At 42.8% G+C, this 18,598-nt stretch overlaps 1 protein-coding gene across 5 annotated transcripts in view; it reads left to right on the top strand.

Annotated features, from left to right (window-relative positions):
- Window positions 1-11,532: 11,532 nt before the first annotated feature.
- Window positions 11,533-18,598, top strand: part of GORAB (golgin, RAB6 interacting) — a 30,474-nt gene continuing 23,408 nt past the window's right edge. For 4 of the 5 annotated variants that reach the window (XR_004960990.1, XR_004960989.1, XM_036273706.1 and 1 more), the window contains exons 1-2: window positions 11,533-11,672; window positions 15,917-16,274. Coding sequence is in view for 3 of the 5 variants with exons in the window: in XM_036273706.1 (XP_036129599.1) it covers window positions 11,537-11,672; window positions 15,917-16,274 (494 nt within the window). In the remaining 2 variants the exon portion in view is untranslated. Of the gene's footprint in view, window positions 11,673-14,748; window positions 14,950-15,916; window positions 16,275-18,598 lie in introns of those variants that run through there. The other variant, XM_036273707.1, reaches the window with a different exon arrangement.

The following is an 18,598-nucleotide window of genomic DNA, read 5'->3' as shown; positions in this document are numbered from 1 at the left end:
TCTACGGAGTGGGAAAGTCATGTGCATTTGGAGGGAAGAGAGTGAATGGCACGTATTTATCACAGGAGACACTTCTTCATCTTACTTGCACGATGACAGCTGTTTGAGAGCCCAGCTGACTAAGGCCTCTCTTGAAGATTGTTTTTAACCCTGTCCTGACCATCCCACTGGTCACTCTGGGAACACGCTGCTTCCGTGTTGTCGACTCCAGGCCCATTTCTCCATGGCTCCAGCTCCCGTTTTGCATACAAGGTCACCATGCTTGAGGTCGGTAGCCCACATGCCTTGCCCTCACCCACACAGGGAGCAGGGGACCTGGCTCTCAGATAGTCACACCAAGAGCCAAAGACCTCAGAATGTGCCAGCAGCCCCACGGCAGCCCTGCTGCAAGTGAAACTCTATCCTACCACTTTCCAGTGAGGAGCAGCGGAGAACGAGGGGGACCCCAGTGAGATCTGACAGTGGGCACAATGCAAGGTTCCACCATCCAGACGACTCTTGAGATTTCTGTTTCACTCTCTTCACTAGCATTTTAAACTCTTCCAGGATTATCCTACCCAAGCAAATGGTCTGACTGCTCATTACAGGAATTTCCCCCAAAGACCCACCACCTCTTCACTGGAAAGTGCAGTACTGATAGACAGGTGAGTCCTCAGACTCGCTGGGTCCGTTACTGCAAAGTCTTCCTCTTGCTCTACCAATCCTGAATTGATCACCCAATCCTAGTCAAGTCCCCACAATGAAAGGGGAGATTTAAACCAAACTTGCAATTCTCAGTAAATTCTGACCTTACCTTTCCCCACTCCCCAGTCCCAGACACGGCCAAAGCTTCATGAGAGGGTACTTATTACCTCACCACAGTAAGCAATAGATTCAGCGCCACCTCACCAACAGATAGGAAGCCAGCTCTTGACATTGTTTTATTTAACTATAACCTCAAATGGAACTAAGATTTTTAGATTCTGAATTTTATGCTTAAAACTAGGGAAAGTTGGACAGCTTTTCCAATTCTACCTTCCTTCTCTAAAAATTCTTTTTCTCTATTATTTAAGAAGTTCTGCAATAATTTTTAAAAAACTGAAATTAAGAATTTTCATTATGAGCTTATTCTAAAATAAAAGTAAATCATTTTAAGCAGCAAAACTTTACTTAAAAAGCTAAAAATATAAGCAGGGCCCATGCCTTCAATCTCCAAATGAGTGATGACAAATTAATTTGGTTCAAACCAAAATACTGCTAAATGTTTCTGTCGATGTCAAATCATTTGGACCTCTCAGATGTGAAAATACCTAGCGCACCGAGTTCTGCTTTGGCAGAAGCTGCAAGTGTGACTCACCCCGGGCCCAGATGGATAAGGCCCCCGCGCAGGAACTGTCGGGTGTCAGGCGAAAGAGTGAAACCAGACAGATAAAGCACACATGGGACTCCACTAAGTACAGGGCATGGATTATTTTCAATCAGCAACCAGAGCAGTGATACATGTCTGATAAAAAAATAGTGTCTCACCCAAGAATGTGATGAGAAGCATGATAATCACACACACTAAAAACTCTGGGGAAGAGGTGTGCTGGTCAAAGGGAAGAACTGCAAGTCAACCACGGCCCTAGTTATACGTGCCTTTGTTAGGAGGGAAAAACAGGAAGTGAAAACCCAGCGGAGATTTTAGGCACAACATTAGTTCTCAGGCTAAGTCAGTAGATCCAGAGTCATGGAAGGAACAGACGGAGGGATCTCAGAGGGAAGGTGGTTAGGGAGTGGGAAGAAGTTAACCACAGTATTTGTATGCATATATGCATAACCAGTGGACACAGACAACAGTGTGGTGAAGGGGGGTGGGAGTGGATAGGAGGAAGTCAATAGGGAGAAAAAGGGGGGGGGACGTCTTAATACTTTCAACAATAAAGATAAATTTTTTTTAAAAACTTGAAGCAAAGAGTGCATAGATTAAGAGCACCAAATCTTTTTTTTTTTTAATTTTCCTTTATTGATTTTAGAGAGAAATGAAATGAGAGGGAGAGAGAGATAGAAACATGGATGAGAGAGAACATCGACTGGCCACCTCCTGCAGGCCCCCGACAGGGGATCGGGCCCACACCCTGGGCATGTGCCCTGACCAGAAATCGAACCAATGACCTTTCAGTACATGGGTCGACACTCAACCACTGGGCCACACCGGCCGGACAAGCACCAACTCTTGAGTCAGACTGCTTGGGTTAATCCCAAGTACTAGATGTGACAAATTAGAGGAGTCACTTCAATTCTTTGTTCATCAGTTTCCTCGTGTGCAAAATGGAAGGGATAACAAGAACTGTTGTGAGGGCCCAGTAAATAATACATGAACAACCCTTAGAGCAGAGCCTGTCACAATAAACGTTAGCCAGACTTTTCCCCTGGAAGACGTCTTTCCCAGAACCATATTAGCGTTCTATTGTACAAATGACAGTTTTGAGGGATCCAGCTAAAGGTTCTTTCAGGGCTGAACAAAGATTCTCTATGAATAACAAGTAACACATAAAAAGTGACCACTTCAGCCTGGCCAGAGTGGCTGAATGGATTGAGCTTCATCCCAGGAACTGAGAGGTCCCAGTTCTATTCCCAGTCAGGGCACATGCCTGGGTTGCAGGCTGGATCCCCAGAAGGGGGCGTGCAGGAGGCAGCCAATCAATGTTTCTAAAAAATCAATAGAAACATATTTTTCAAAATAAATTTTTTTAAAAAGTGACCACTTTGCCCTGGCCAGTTTGGCTCAGTGGCAAGAGTGTTGGCCCATGGACTGGAGAGTACCGGGTTCGGTTCCTGCTAAGGACATGTACCTCGGTTGCAGTTTATCCCCGGCCCCGGTCGTGGTCATGTGGGTGGCAACCATTCGATGTGTCTCCCTCACATCGATGTTTCCCTCTCTCACTTCTTCCTTCACTCCCTCCCGCTCTACCTGAAGATAAATGCAAAAAAATGTATCCTTGGGGGAGGATAAAAAACATAATAATAATAAATAAATAAATAAATAAAATGTAATCACTTTAACTTTTTCTATTTCCATTCGTTTTGTCAAGCCACTTACCCAATAACTACTCAAATTTCTAACTAATCATTTGTTCAAAATGCTCCCTCTGAATAGGTGACTGAAATCTGGTCAAAACTTTCAGGTGGTCTATGCCCAAAGTAATAGTACTAGTCCATCTGACTCGGCTAAATCAATGTTTCCCTTTTAACTTAGACCTTTATAATAAATGGCTTCCAAGTGGCACGTTTAGCAAATAGAAAGGAGTCCCGCTGCAGTGGCCTGTTGGAGCAGGCTGGCATCAGCGGTGCCTAGACCCATCTCTTCCTCCACATTTCATATTTATACTACGGGTATCAATAAATCAAAGTGCTGGTGGCCTCCCCCCCCCCCCCATATCCTTTGTTAAACATTACCAGCAAATTCCTGCCCGTAGGCCAAAAAAACCAGCCTTTGTGAAGGCCCAGAGTTAGAGTGCCCATGTTACACAAAAGGAGTATGGTATACAAATAAAAAACAAAACAAGTGAGTTTCTATCTGTAATATTTGTGCGTGTGAATCTAGCTGTCTCTTCTGGTTTAAAATTTTAAGCATAAATCTTTCAGATGCAACAGTAACTGACGTGGTCATGAGATGGCTTGATGATTCTACATACTGAATGAACTTGGAAACAGTGATGCATAATGTATGTACTCTTAGAAATTCAGTCTGTTTTATTCAAAACCATTTAAAAACAATATTTTATTTTGTTCTGGAAATTTTATAAAGGTGTTTTGCCAAAAGCATTAAATATTTGATTCTACTTGTTAAGACTTGCAGGAACTGCTTTAAATTTATTATAAAAAATAACAGCAACAGCAACACATTTTTCCCTTTTCATTAAGGTGGTGAAAAAAAGAACTTTAAGAGCTTTTCCATAAAAATGCTCTGAAATATTCCATTAAAATTAAAAGGCAACTGCCATTTCACACGTGGTCAGATTTAACTATTCAGAGTTATTTTAGGTCTATCACTCCCCAAAGACCAAACTACCTGAGAGTCCAGCTGTGTTCAAAGGTCTCCAGAACCCAGCTTCCAGAGTCGGATGGGCTGACAAAGGGCTGTTAGACCAGAACAGGAAGAATAATTCTGAGTCCGATATTAGTATGCTAGTCCCCCGATCGTGATAGGTTTCTTCATGAGACAACCGCCCTGCAGTGGTAGGGAGAAGTCCACATGAGCTAGGAGCTTGGCACAAAAGCCCAACTCCAATACCGATAGCGTGTGACCCCAGGTCAGCAATAGTGAACTGAGAAGCTTAATAGAAAGCAACCTTCCAAGGTTGTGAGAAATAACAGCATTTCCGCTAAAATCTTAAACTCTCATGACTGCATCTTTAAAGTGCTACAATAATATGCATATTCATCATTAAACACTATACTCCTTCTGGTACGGTTCTCCTTGCCTAGTTTTGTTTTATAGCAACATTTCTGCTTTTTTAAAATATGGTTCAGACATGTTGCCAAAGAGACATGTAGTTTTATGCATGAGTAACTTACTAATGCACTCCTTAGGGTGGTCCATTATAGGTATGTTTAATCGGCCCTAGAATCAGATTATTAAATACTTTCTTAAGTGTCCCAAATATCAAGAAATAAGTACCTTGAATTTTTCAGAAATTTACTATTGACTTTTGTACTTAAACCTTAACAATCTTTTGCCAGTATCCTTGTTAGGGTCTCCCAGAACCCCAACAAATTGTAACATAACTTATTTTTAACTTAGTACCAGATACTCATGTCTTTGGAATTTCATTTTTTGATATAAAAGAGCTGTCAAAAAATAAAAGGTAAACTAAAGATTACCGGATACAAAACCATGGACACAAAATGACACACTAAGTACATGGAAAGGCCGAAAGACTTGCCAAGCAGTATTAACATGTTACTTCCTGAACCAGTGTTAGAAGGAGGATATGGGTGTGGGAGCATTTTGTTTGGTTTCCTTTTTTTGTTTAGAGTTAAGTGAAAAGCATAGGACGTAAAGCCATACATATCTGAGGTGTAATTCAGACTCTTCCATTTACTAGTTTGCTTGACCCTGAATGAGTCACTCGACTTCAGGTGACGCTAGATTTCCTCACTCTCCTCGGTCCGTCAAACAACGAGGAAAAGATAAACAACATTTGTGTGATCTTACTTATACAAGCATGGCATGAATACGGAAAAGAAGGCAGAGCGGGGGTAACTTTCAGGTCGGCCACTGCCTTTCCTTGAAATATCCGTCGAACTTCAGCCCCTGCTTGAGCATGGTTCCTCATTGTAAAGGAGGTTATGATGTTATTTCAAGTGGAGGGTTTCATCAACTTCACACTCACTCCTTGCGTGCAGGCCTTTGGCTTTTCTTCCACTTGGCTGGAGGAAGGGGCAATTTCCAGGCCACTCGCCTACCCGCTCCCTGGGAGGCAGCCCGGCCGCTGGCAAGCTGCCATGCGCTTATGAGAGCCCAAGGGACACCGGGAGTCCCCGTCTTCCCCCCGCTCCCTCCCCCGCCACACCACACCCCCCGGCCAGGTCGCCGCACCTGGACACTGCATTCCCCACGGAGCACCTTGCTACCAAAACTGCGGAAAACCTGGACCAAGTTCAGAGAAGAGCTACTTAAATGATTAAATGACTGAGGGGACCAATTTATAAGGAACTCAGAAATGTTTGGTTAAGTGGTGATTACCCTGGAAAAGGTGTGCTGGCTCTGGCATCACGTTGGGATTCAAAGCCGTAGTTGGCAAGGAGGCCTCCTTTCGGGCCTCTATACTCAGAAATACCCTGAAGAGGGGGCAGAATCACACTGGTACTTGCCCCTCGACCACTGCACCGGCTGCGTGGGTGGTGCCCACACTAAGTGTGCTGACCTCTGCGAACACTACTGAAACAGAGAGCTCATCTAGGAGGGCCGAAGGGTGCCTCAAGGAAGTTCTCCAGAATCAGGAGAAGCCTGAGCTACGAAGGGCCAGTCCCTCCCTCCCGGTCAAGCACCACCCACACCCCATCACCGACCTCGGCTTGACGGGCAGCACCATTTCATCAGAGCCGCCAGCTGAACCCAAATGTGCGTCTGTAAAAACTACGCTGCTGGGAGTGCAGGTCCCTTGGAGAACGGCAGTTCCCACTTGGCCAAAGAGGAAAACCTGTGTCAGTTAAGGAGGCCAAAAGAGGTCATTCCTCATAGCAGCGTTTCCCAAAATATCTTCCGGGTGGTGTTACTATGTGTTACACCACGGCTGGTGTGGCTCAGTGGTTGGGTGTTGACCCATGTACCAAGAGGTCACTGGTTTGATTCCTGGTCAGGGCACATGCCCAGGTGTGGGCCAGATCCCCAGTGGGGGACATGCAGGAGGTGGTAATTGAAGTTCTCTTTCATTGATGTTTCTCTCTCTCTCCCTCTCTAAAATCAAGAAAATTATTTTTTCTAAAAAAAGAGCTCAAACTGGAATAAATGAAGTTAAACTCTGTGTGTGTGTGTCAACAGTAACATCTTTCAGAACTATTTACATGCCCAAGTATCTTCTGCCTCATGGTAGTGCGCACACTATTCCCCAAATTCAAATTGAGGATGGAATGCTTTATTCCCTAAGCACAGAGCTTTGCAGTCACAGCGACTCCCACGATGCCCTTTAGAAGGCTGCACTCAGTAAACGACAGTGGAACGTATGAACCAGCCTAGGCCAGAACGCAGGTCTCAAACCCCACCTCACTCCTCTTCCCGCCTCGCTGACATTCTAGTCACTCTGCACTTCCGTGAATCTTTTTGTCCTACATAAATGAATCCAAATTTGCTAACTAGAAGCTACTAAAGCCCAAGTTTGAGGGCCTTCCACGGGCTTGAGGCTTCCCTGTGAGTAAACGTGTATTTATCGTGTTGCAGTCTTTCTTAAGGAGGCCCCACAAAATGGTATCGCCCTCACGTCCTGCAAAACCTGTTGCTGCCATGGAAGTTTATGACTCAGTGGGTTTTCACCAAATTTATAAGCTGTGATTGAGAAAACGGAACTTACGTTATTGATGTTATGACAGATTAAATTTTATTTTGGAATACTCTGCGGTCACCTTTGAGAGATGGGTAATTCATCCTTCTGGGTTGCTAAAATGTAGATCTAAATAAGAACTAAATCAAGATTCATTCTTTGTATACTCTTCATAATTACATCACTTCCTACCTCTCATTTCTTAGAATTCCTCTATTCCTCCTAAGGCATTTATCACCTCTGCTAATCTGTTTTCTAAAAAAGCAAGCACCTTACTCAATAGTCTTACTTCCACTCTCTGCCTTCTCACTATTTTAAGACTATGAATAGCCACACGGAAATCATCACATTGTAAATATTAGCACAGTTGGAATTCCTTCTGAAGACCATCTGAAGTTTCTGCATCAATTTTTTCCACAAGTAGGGACTGACATCTTTAAACTTGAATCTATAGTACTGCAATTTGGCATTCCACTTCAATTCTTTAAAAGCGTCATTTATATTGATCTTGTCTTCTGGAATTTCCTGTAGGCTGCCTCAGATAAAATAATTTCCAGCCGAATCTTCATCTTGTCTGCTCTCTACTTTGACATTATGCCTTCAAAATCAAATCTTATTATTTAATCCAAAACAAAAACACTTTACTACAGAATATTAAATCAGTAACATTAACAGACTGACCTTGGTAATTCATTTTACCATGATTGATAAGCCAATGTTTAAGCTTTGACTACTGATACTCAAAGCTTTGCAAATTTCTTCCAGATTATTCATAATTTAACAAGATATTCTAACCGCCACACACAGAAATCGCTATCCAACCACTTTGTGTCTTAGACCAAGGCAATACTTTACTCTCTCGTTTTTCAAATAAACTTACAGCCCAAATTACAAAACTACGACCGATTGTAAAGGCCAAACTTTTTAGCTCGCTCTGATCCCCATCACCTTTCTGAGCTGGTGACTGCGGAAACACGCTAAGCCCAAAATAGCAGTTGTGCACTGCCAGGTCAGTCTGTCATTTCCAAGCCAAAGGGGAATTGACAGAAACCCCCTTTACAGGTCCAGTGTTTGTAAATATCCAATGAAATGACTTCATTCAGTCAATTATTTCTGGAGAAAGCTGGCAGAATAACGTAGTAATTAAATTGAGGACTGGTGGAAACTGTTAAACAGGAGAGGTATTTTGTTCAGCAGTTCTAGTTAATGCTTTTAATGCATTTTCATGTTTTAAAAATGCTTGAAATACTAGCACAATTAAAAGGAATCGCGTCTTCACTGAGAAACATATTTAAAATATTCCAGTGAGGACAGCGCATGGAAAAGGAAGGAGAAACTCAATTTTCCAGTATCTACTGAGTCAGAATTTATTTTAAGTATGATGAATTCTGCTGTGTTCAAATGTAAGTAGAAAGACATCCCAAAGCCAGAACATCATACAGCGAAGACTCAATGCCTGTGTGCTAGGTGCTCACTTCATAGTGAATATGCTGTCTGCAGCACATTTTTGCCCTGTCCGGTCTCCCATTGTCTCCTCCAACTGGCGACCAGTGTACATCTTGATTCCCATTCACTCATTCATTCACTCAAAAAGTAAGCCATCAGGCATAATTTTAATGTAGCCATAAACAAAACCACTTTATCACATTCTCTCTCCTAGGTGCCTAATGGTTATGTATTAGAAGACAGAGCAAAGTTGTAAGACAAAGTAACAAACTGGAATCCAAAAGCTAATGGGAAAATCTTTGAATGCTCCCCAAAGTAAAAGATAAGCTGTTAAATCACTATCATTTCATTTTTCAAAGATTCCTGCATATAAATAAACACCACCTTTCCTAGTACCTGATGCTGTGGATACAAAGGTTTAAAAAGGGCGCGGGGGGGTACTTTTAGGCTATCTGTTAATGGAGTAAAAGAAGTTGGCAAAAGTCAAGAACTTAGGGAAACCAAGTCAGAAAGTTCCAAAGCAGAGTGAAATTGGAAGTTCGTGACTAACAACACTTTGTGTTACACTTCACAAATACTTCTTATTTCTCTTTGTCAGAATACATGGTATTTCACTTACAAAAGATTCCTCTGGATGAGAAAACATAATCTTTTGAAAATGCAAATAACATGGGGTGTGTCTCTGGATGAGAAAACATAATCTTTTGAAAATGCAAATAACATGGGGTGTGAGGTTAAGGACTGTCAGTCATTCACACTCTGCTCATATGAGCCATATAAGAATTTAACGAAGTGTTTGCCAGTTATTTGTAAACTGGGGAATACTATAAAATCAGAATGGCAGGGCAGTTAAGATCATAGATTCTGAAGCCATACTGCCTGAGTCTGAATCCCGGCTGCAATTACTAACAAGCTAGGCAAATCTGCACAACGAAAAAACTGCTACCTGAGGCCTGAATCATATATGGGGATGAGATCCAAATTTATATTACAAATTGAAAAAAAAAAAATTACCTTAAATCTGGTTTAGAGCAACTGAAACTTCCAGAACCCAGGAAAACCAATCTGTAGAGACAGTCTCTCAACCCAAGGTACAAAGGGCTCTCCCAGAACAAAGAACTTCTTTGAATTTAATCTCCCAACAAAATATTATACATCATTTGAAGAAAATCCACTTACTGTGAGGGAGAGCCAACAGAAACAGATTTAGAACCTTGCAAACTACAAATTACCATTTTACACAAATGTTATCTTTTACTATAATCTTGCTCATGCTTTAGTTCTCATTCAGGGCTAACAAAACTTTTAAAAATACCATAATATCCACCTCTATTAAGATTATAGATAATTCCTGAAATTCACCCCTTGAGCTAAAGAAAGTTCATGTATAAAATTTAACATGGGGCATACAACATGGTTCATTTTTATTAGGTGAATTAGGTGGCTGGAGTCTACAAATGAGAAGCTGAATTCACTACCAGACGGCTACTGATCCCCACCTAGTACCTTGAAACTAATCTGTATCTTAGATTAATGTATTTAGTATACGTTAAAAAAATAAAATAGCCCTGGCCGGTTTGGCTCAGCGGTTAGAGCGTCCACCTGCAGTCCGGAGAGGCCCGGGTTCGGTTCCCGCTAAGGGCATGTACCTCGGTTGCAGTTTGTCCCCGGCCCTGGCCGGTCGTGCGGGTGGCAGCCACTCCATGTGTCTCTTTCACATCAATGTTTCCCTCTCTCTCTCCCTCCCGCTCTGTCTGTACAAAAAATGGAAAAATGTCCTCGAATGAGGATTAAAAAAATAATAATAAAAGAAAAAATAAAAAATAAAATAAATAACTGAATTAGTGTCTCCTCCGATCCTTTTGGGTGGCACTTTAATTTTTAAATGTTGGGAAAATGAGTCCACGTTGACAACGAAGCGCTTGTGCACACTGAAATTTCAGAACCCACTTTCAAGTGTAAAAGCTCGAGGGTTAGTAAGAGAAATTCCTTCCCCTTCTGACCACCTATCAAAACCTGAAATACTGTACTCATTTCAACCCTTTTCTCGGTGGGGTAGTTTCAAGCTGCTAATTTATGTCACTGTGTTAAAAACACTAACACACGAAAGTCGAAAGTCACTTCGACTTAACATTTAAATTCTTAAAATGTAAGCCAAAGTAATTTAGAAAAAAAAGAGAAAAAAAAAGGGCTGGATATAAGAGAAATTCGGACGACGGAATAACGGGCCTCTTCATCACCCCGTCTATGTGTACTTCGACAACGCTTGCATCTTTTCACCTTCGAAATCTTGCTAAAAAACGAGAAAACGGGAGCCGAGGCGGAAGCGGAACAATGGAGCCAGGACTTCGGGCGGGAGAAGCCTAAGGAACGCCTGCCCATCCCCCCGGGCCGACGTTTTCCATTGCCTTCTCGAACCCTGAACACGGACGAGCCCAGGTTTAACCAGGGAGGTTCGGACAGCTCCTGGGACAGAGGCTGCCAGTGTGCAAGAACCATTCCCCAAACACCCAGGGCTCCACCCACGACCACGGGAAGCAGGGGGACGCTACGAGACGCTGCTCCAGGTGTCTGTTCCCTCTCCATGAACGAGCCCGTCTGAGTGTCCCTTCGTCGTCAGACACCTAAGTCCGGCCGTTCTCTGGGCCAACCTGCAGGGTAATTTCAGCGCAGGTCTGAAGGGAACCTGCACACCAACCACAGCGCACACCTCGAGACCGCCAGGTAGCGGGCTCCGCCCCCGTGAACTGACACAGGACCCCACGGCGGTGACGTCCGCCCTTTCGCGCTCCCGAGTCGTAGCCACTTCTGAACTGCCTGTTCATTTCCGCCCTTATATTGCTCGCTATTTCCCCTCTCGTTTCTTGAAGCAATTCAGCCAACGGTCATAAGAGACGGCAGAGAGCGCGGAGCCAGCTCCAGGGGAAAGGAATGTGTGCGTGGCCCAGACTTCCGCCGGCAGTTTATCCGGCACTGCCGAGGGCAGCCCCGCACGAAGCCAGACCCGGCCGCGAGGAACAGGGGGCCTTAGGGGCCAAAGTTCGACGCGCTGATTGGCTGATCGGCGCTGCCGGGGAAGAACCCGGATGTGCCTGGGTAGTCGTGCTGGCAGTCGGGGCTCTGAGGTTTGGGCGTTCTGGGGGTGCTGGCAGCCCGGGCGGATGGCGCAGGGCTGGGCTGGCTTCTCTGAGGAGGAGCTGAGGCGACTGAAGCAGAGTAAAGGTAACAGGACGTCCCTGCGGAGAGTGAATTCCTGGGCCTGTTGGGAAGGGGCGGGGCTGCAGCCTTGGAGGGGAAGGGGGCGGGGAAGAGAAGAAGGTGTTTGTGTTGGAGGATGGAGCTGGAAACGGGGAGACCGGGTTGAGGGGCTCCCGAGGTGGCTGTACTGGAGCCGTGGTGGGAGGAGCGGGCCCAGGGGACTGGGATCTGCTCTTAGGAAGGAGGGTTTAGGAATCCATTGCAGGGTTTGACTTTCTCCTTGGAAAGGAATGGGACCTGGGAGAGGAGGTGAGCCTCCAGCCCGGCGGGCTCCTATAGGAAGACCGCGGTGTAGATCCATGGTGGAGGGTTGGGGTCGGGGTCGGGGTCGGGGTGAAGGAAGGAGGGGCACTCACCGTATTAGAATGGTGATGAATTCCTAGCCGCAGACGGTGACTGGGAAAAGGAGCGCACGGGGGTCTTAACGCAAAACGTCGGTGCTTTTCATAATACATCTGGAGTCCTGCATGCATTTCTGGTTGCCAGATGATGTTTGCAGTTCTTTCCAACCCGTCAGCAAACCAAAGGGGTCTTTAAGAGGTTAGATGTGAAATAAATAAGTAAATGTGCACATACACATACACCTACACAGCTGAGGTATAACCCAAAATGTTGTGCTTCCCTCTCAGGCTGTATGGAGTAGTCACTGAATGAACAACTTTGTTGTCTCTTTATGAAGGGGTTAAGCTTGTTGATACTTGGTGATACAAACCAGGCTTTGTTGGTGGTTGAAATTTCATAAAATTCTGTTTGGTGATCCCGGTGGTGCACACAACTTCTGTGACTTTATACTATTCTTGCTACCAAACTTATACACTGTACTTTGGGAGAAGATGAAATAAAACCCTGTCACGCCATTTATTATAGTGAGAAAATTGTATATTGCTTGGGTAGGCCTGTGCATGTTTAGCATAGATGTGAGGATACTCTAGAGCTGACAAGTGGAATAGGAAGTAAATTAGTAACATAGGACCAGTGTAGATTAAATGGATTGAGGAAATTTTGACTGGTCCAAAGGCCTTTAAACACGATACCATAAAAGTTATCCTACAGTGTGTAATTAACTGACTCTGTCTTGCTTGATGTTATCACATTCTTTTGCTCTGTGTTTTAAACATCCATTCACTTATTCAGATGTACAGACCACAAGTACCTCTGCTTCTTGTCTGACGAAGTTAAAGATATCAGCTTCTGTATTCGGGATGCTAAGGTGAATAAGGCCTCATCACTGCCTTCAATGAGTGTCCAGTCTACTGAGGAAACATGCTGTAATGTAACGTGATAGTAGATGTACAAGAGCTTGCTACCCAGAGCGCAGGAACCTCACCGCTGGGGGTTGGGTGGGGCTTGGGAAGACATCACAGAGATTATGTATTAGCAGAGCTGAGTTTGCTGGGGGAAAGACTTCATGTAGAAGTCTGAATTCAATAATAGGTTGATTATGTAGAAGTACATGTCTCAACATCCCTGCAATCTGGGATAGAGAGGGGTTGGAAGGACCTCAATTTTAAGGCCTGTCATCTCATAGCCAGATGTTAGAGTGTAGACACCAGCTCAGTGATCTACAATCACCTCGAGGAAGAGGAAACTTCACATCTTTGTATACTCAGCCAAATGCAGTGGTTGTCACATATTACCCAACTCTGCCTCTAAGTCTCTGAGCCTTGGATTTCTCATTTGTAAAACCAGGAAGAGCTGGATCTTTACTTTCGAAGCCTCCTTCCAACTGTTCTCCAACCGTAAAGAATAAATAAATAATCTATGAAAGTGAAGTTGGCTACCAGCAAATATAATAACAACAACTCTAGCCCTGGCTGGTTTTACTCTGGTTAGAGCGTGAGCCCAAGGGCTGAAGGGTCGCGGGTTCAATTCTGGTCAAGGGCATGTACCAGGGTTGCAGGTTCAATCCCTGGCACTGGTCCAGGTCAGTCAGAAGGCAATCAATCAATGTGTCTCCTCCCTCTCTCTGTCTATCTCTTTCTCTCTTTTTCTCTCCCTCCCTTCCTCCCTTCCACTCTGTAAAAAAACAAAACAAAACAACAACAAAAAAAAAACAATGGAAAAATAGGCTCAGGTGAGGATTAACTAAAAAAAAGAATAACAACTCTAGAGAAACCCATATGTGCATTGGTGGAGATCAAGAATGTTCTCAGCACTCTTCTTTACAATACTGAAAAGCTGGGAATAAACCAAGTGTTCATTAGCAAGGGAATGGGTAAATAAACTGTGGTATAATCATCTAGTGCACTACTATACAGCTAGTGGGAATATACAAACTATAATAGCCACATGCATGAACATGTATAACTTTCATAAACACAATGTGTGAAAACAAGTTGCAGAAGAATATATAGTCTGATACCATTTACAGAAGGTCAAAATCACAAAGGAGGTATATTTTAGGGCTGTAGGAAATCTATAAAGAAAATCAAGGGAATGAAACAAAATTCAGGGTGGTGGGGAAGCAAGGAGTGGCAAGTACGTAGGGACTTTCAAAGGTCGTGGTAATTCTGAAATTAGGTTAAGCCAAGTCAAGCCACAGTAACAGACAGTCCTAAAATATCAGTTGTGTAAAAAAATAAATAAATAAAGATTTGGTGACTCTGCTGTACATAGTGACTCCAGACAGTGCCTTGGTACTGTCCTGTAGGAGTTCACCAAGGCAGGAGGAGGAGAGGATTGAGAATTAAGCATTGGCAATAAATTCTTCCACTGATAAATAATAGGTGTCACTTCTACTTCTATTTCATTTAGCAAAAGCAAGTCATATGACTTGGAAGACAGGAAATACAATTATCTTGTGTGTTCCCAAAAAAGGGGGTAATGTTCTATCCTTGAATAGCAGTTATATCTACTATTGTCCTGTTTTATTTGTTAAACTGTATTGTTTTTTGTTTTTTTTTCATAATCCATACTGGGTGGATTGTGTGTGTGTGATACGTACATATTATTGGATGTATAACATTTCATACTGAAAAAAATGGAAATAAAACAGCAGTGCAGCTACAATGCTTTAATTATGTTTTCCAGTTGTTGTTGACATATAAGAAATGCAAATAAGCCAAAGAAAAATTAACAAAAGACATGCAATGGAAATATGAAGAGATGCTTATCACCATCAATAAGCAGAGAATTGCAAATCAAGAGCATAGTGAAATATTGCTTCACACCCATTTGATTGACAGAAATTAAAAAGTTCTTTCTCAGATGTGTCTGTTGCACATCATTTTCTCCCAAGTCTGTGAGTTGTCTTCTCATTCCCATGACATTCTTTTGCACAGCAGCATTGTTAAATTTTAATGAAGTCCAGCTTACCAGTTACCTTCTTCACGGACAGTGCCTTTGGTGTTATCTAAAGTCACTGCCACCCCCAAAGCCATCTAGGTTTTCTCCTGTTTTATCTTCTAGAAATTTTATAGCTTTTGAGTTTTACATTGAGGTCTTGGATTTATTTCGAGTTAATGTTTGTGCAGGGTGTAAGGTCTGTGTCTGGGTTTATTTATTTATTTTTACATGTGGCTGTCCAGTTGTTCCAGGACCATTTGTTGAAAAGAATTTTCTCCATTGTATTGCTTTTGTTCTTTTGCCATAGAGCAGTTGACTATGTTAGCCTGACTATTCTGTTCTGTTGATTGATTGTCTAGTCTTTTGCGAATACCGCCTGTCTTGATTACTGTAGCTTTATAATAAGTCTTGAAGTCAGGTAGTGTCGGGCCTCCAACGTTGTTCAACATTGTGTTGGCTATTCCGGGTCATTTGCCTCTTCGCATGAACTTGAGAAACAGTTTGTCAGTATCCACAAAATAATTTGCTGGGATTGTGATTGGGATTACAAAGAATCTATAGATCAAGATCAGAAAATGCATTTGTCTACCTAGCTTGGTCATATTAGGTGATACTTCTGATAATTATCTAATCAAGTTGAAAAAGAAACCTTGCTTTGTAGCCTAAGGCTTTCCAGACAAATGGCTTTCCTCGAGGATAAACTGAGATCTAGGACAGTTTTTGTTAAGTATTAACAGTGGGATTGAAGAACTGTTGAAACTGCAGGAAGATGGCTGTTTTTCCCTGGGCTTTTAAGATATGAGAAGGGGAGAAAACCTTGTAGAATTATCAAAGTTTAATGTTAGTCCTTTATTTTCTTAGAGAAAGTATAAGTGTCTGCTGTTCACACAAAGGAATTTTTCTTCATCTTCTTTTTTATATAGATCCATTCGAACCACAGCGGCGTCCCCCTGTGAAGAAAAGTCGACAACAGCTTCAGCGAGAAAAGGCCCTTCAGGAGCAAAGCCAAAAACTCGGACTGCGAGATGGATCGACCAGATTGCCTCCTGAGCAGCAGCTCTCTGCACCACAACAGAGATTTCATCACCAGGAGGCGCCCCCCCACGCCCTCGCTGCGCCTGGTTCTCTTACACTCACCGCTCCTGTTGGTAATGGAAACCCACAGGGCACGGAACGTCACCCAAGGGAGCTGGGACTGGAGAATTCCCGTGATGGTCACATGAGTGCCGAGGTTGTACCTCCAAGGCCAGATTGCAAATTGGAGAAAAAGAAAGTGGAATTGTTAGTAAGTCTATATTTCCATGGTTTGTTTTTTTTTCCATTTTACCTTTGTTTTTCTCACTGGGCTTTGAAGAAATGTGATTTTAACATTTTATCTGTTTTACCTTCTAACCTAGAAAGGTGATAAATACATTGTTGAAAAATAGCTACCGTGTAAGTATATTATAAGCCAGTCAGTGATAGGCATTTTATATGTTTCATGTCATTTAGTTTATAATTTTCACTGTATAGATGAGCTATTTTGGACTTAGAATAGCTGTTGTATTCTCAAAGCCAGTATGCAGCCAGTAAGTAGTAGAGTTGGCACACGCATAACGTTTTCTCTGAATCCAAAGCCTATGACTTGAACACTCACCAGAAGCCTTTCTTACATGCTTAGTACTCCTTCCCAAATTGAATGCATTCTTCAGCTTCCAGGCTGCGTTTTCATGGACCCAGAAAAGACATGTAGGGATGGTCAAAGGAAAGGGTAGGAAATTAAGGGGACTAATTAAATAATTCACTTGCATCATGAGATTTTTTTTTTTATTCTTATTTAATTTGCCTGTATTTGAAACCACCTCCAGAATTGTTTAGCCAGATTCTTGTGAAAATTGCCATTTTATGGCTTATAAATTCATAAAATCAGATATTATTTTACTATATGACTTACGTTTTAATATCTGTTTGTTTAGTACCTTATTTATTTCCTACGGGTTTATTGCTCCTAGGGAAGAAAGGATGGTATTTGTTTTTGTTTTCTATTTTCTGAGTCTTTCATTTTGAAAATTTTTTTCTAGCCTCAGGTATTTTTTTAATCTTTGTTGATCCAGATTTTGTACTATGACTATAAAGTGTTTCCAACAGGGGTTTATAACTAAGAAATTATTTTGCCAGGAGATGGATAGCTGTATGAATTATGAGACCAACATGGAACAAGAGTGTACATTAAATATCTTTTACCAACAGATAAAAGTGTAGTTTACCAACAGAGGCCCAGGACAAATGGGGGTGGGTTTGGATTGAGCTGGGCAATTTAGATAGAATGTCATGAGGAAAATTATTCATTTCTTAGATTGGGAGGATTTTCATAGAAGACATGTAATCTTAGGAACTGTTGTTGAAAAGGAGAAATTCAGAGGCTGTAAGAAGAGGAAAGGAAAGCTGTCTTCCAGAGAATGCTCAGAGGTGACATCTCTCTCCTCTGCAAGAGACAAAGGGTAGACCAGAGAAGAGTAAAGAATTAACAAAGGGAAGAAGGACCCGGAAGCAGAAGACCCTTCCCGGCAAGTTCCCAGACGCAGTGGTAGACCAGCAAGCCCCCTGCAGGAGAGAGGCCCTGATCAGAACAATGGCGAGAGAAGAGTCAGGTGTTAGTGTTGCAGATCATTTGAGAATGGGTGCCTCGTGGACTGGAACCAGGGCATCCGGGAGGAAAAACCAACCAGCAGTAGAAATGAGAAAGGACTGGTGCCATCGCTAAGGGGGAAGCTGTAGGGATGGAGAGAAAAGGATCATTGTAGAAGAGGATACTAGGTCTGGGAATAGATGTTTTTGATATACTGGCTGTAAGACAATAATAGGAACAAGTAGCTTTGTCATTATCTAGTTTAATTTGAGTTGACATCAAGTTGATGAATTTATGGGAAGTTTTAATATACTTACAGAAATAGACAGATTGGAAGACAGTTCATGTTTTCAGACCTTTGAAGTTTTTCTTTAGCCCAGCGTTCAAGTTTGTGTTCATTGTGTTTCACTCTGTATGAAAGTGTCTGAGAGCTGGAAAGAAGTGAGCAGATTGAAAGCAAATGAATGAAATAAACATTGATTATTGTCCTAAGGATGTTACATGGTGGAGACTTTCATTATAGAAAACTGTGGAGTCACTTCTGGTCAAGATGGCGGAGCAAGTAAGTGCTGTGCTCGCCTGCTCCCAACGCATCCAGCTAACAGCTAAATTATAGAACCACCATCCTGAAGGACCACCTGGAAATCAGCTGAACAGAACTCCTCTAACTAAAGATATACAGAGAAAGACATGACGAGACTGGTAGGGAGTCAGAGACCAGGAACAGGCCGTTCCCACACTCTTGGTGTGGCGATTAAGAATCAGGGGGGATATCTTGCCTGTGGAGGTTCCCCATTGAGGAGTGAGGGGTCCTAACCCCACACCAGCCCTCCAGCTCAGGGCACCAGTGCTGGGAAGAGGAGTCCCCACAGCATTTGGCTGTGAAATCAACAGGGATTGCACCCAAGTGAGACAGAGGGCTGCTGGAGTCCCAGGCTCTGTCCTGGAAGAGCCTATGGGCTTGCTCACTCACAAACTCGTTTGAGTCATGCGAGGA

This window comes from Molossus molossus, unplaced genomic scaffold (assembly GCF_014108415.1).
Source record: "Molossus molossus isolate mMolMol1 unplaced genomic scaffold, mMolMol1.p scaffold_m16_p_20, whole genome shotgun sequence".
NCBI lineage: Eukaryota > Metazoa > Chordata > Mammalia > Chiroptera > Molossidae > Molossus > Molossus molossus.
The sequence above is the reverse complement of the archived record's forward strand: the minus strand, read 5'-3'. Positions and strand labels throughout refer to the sequence as shown.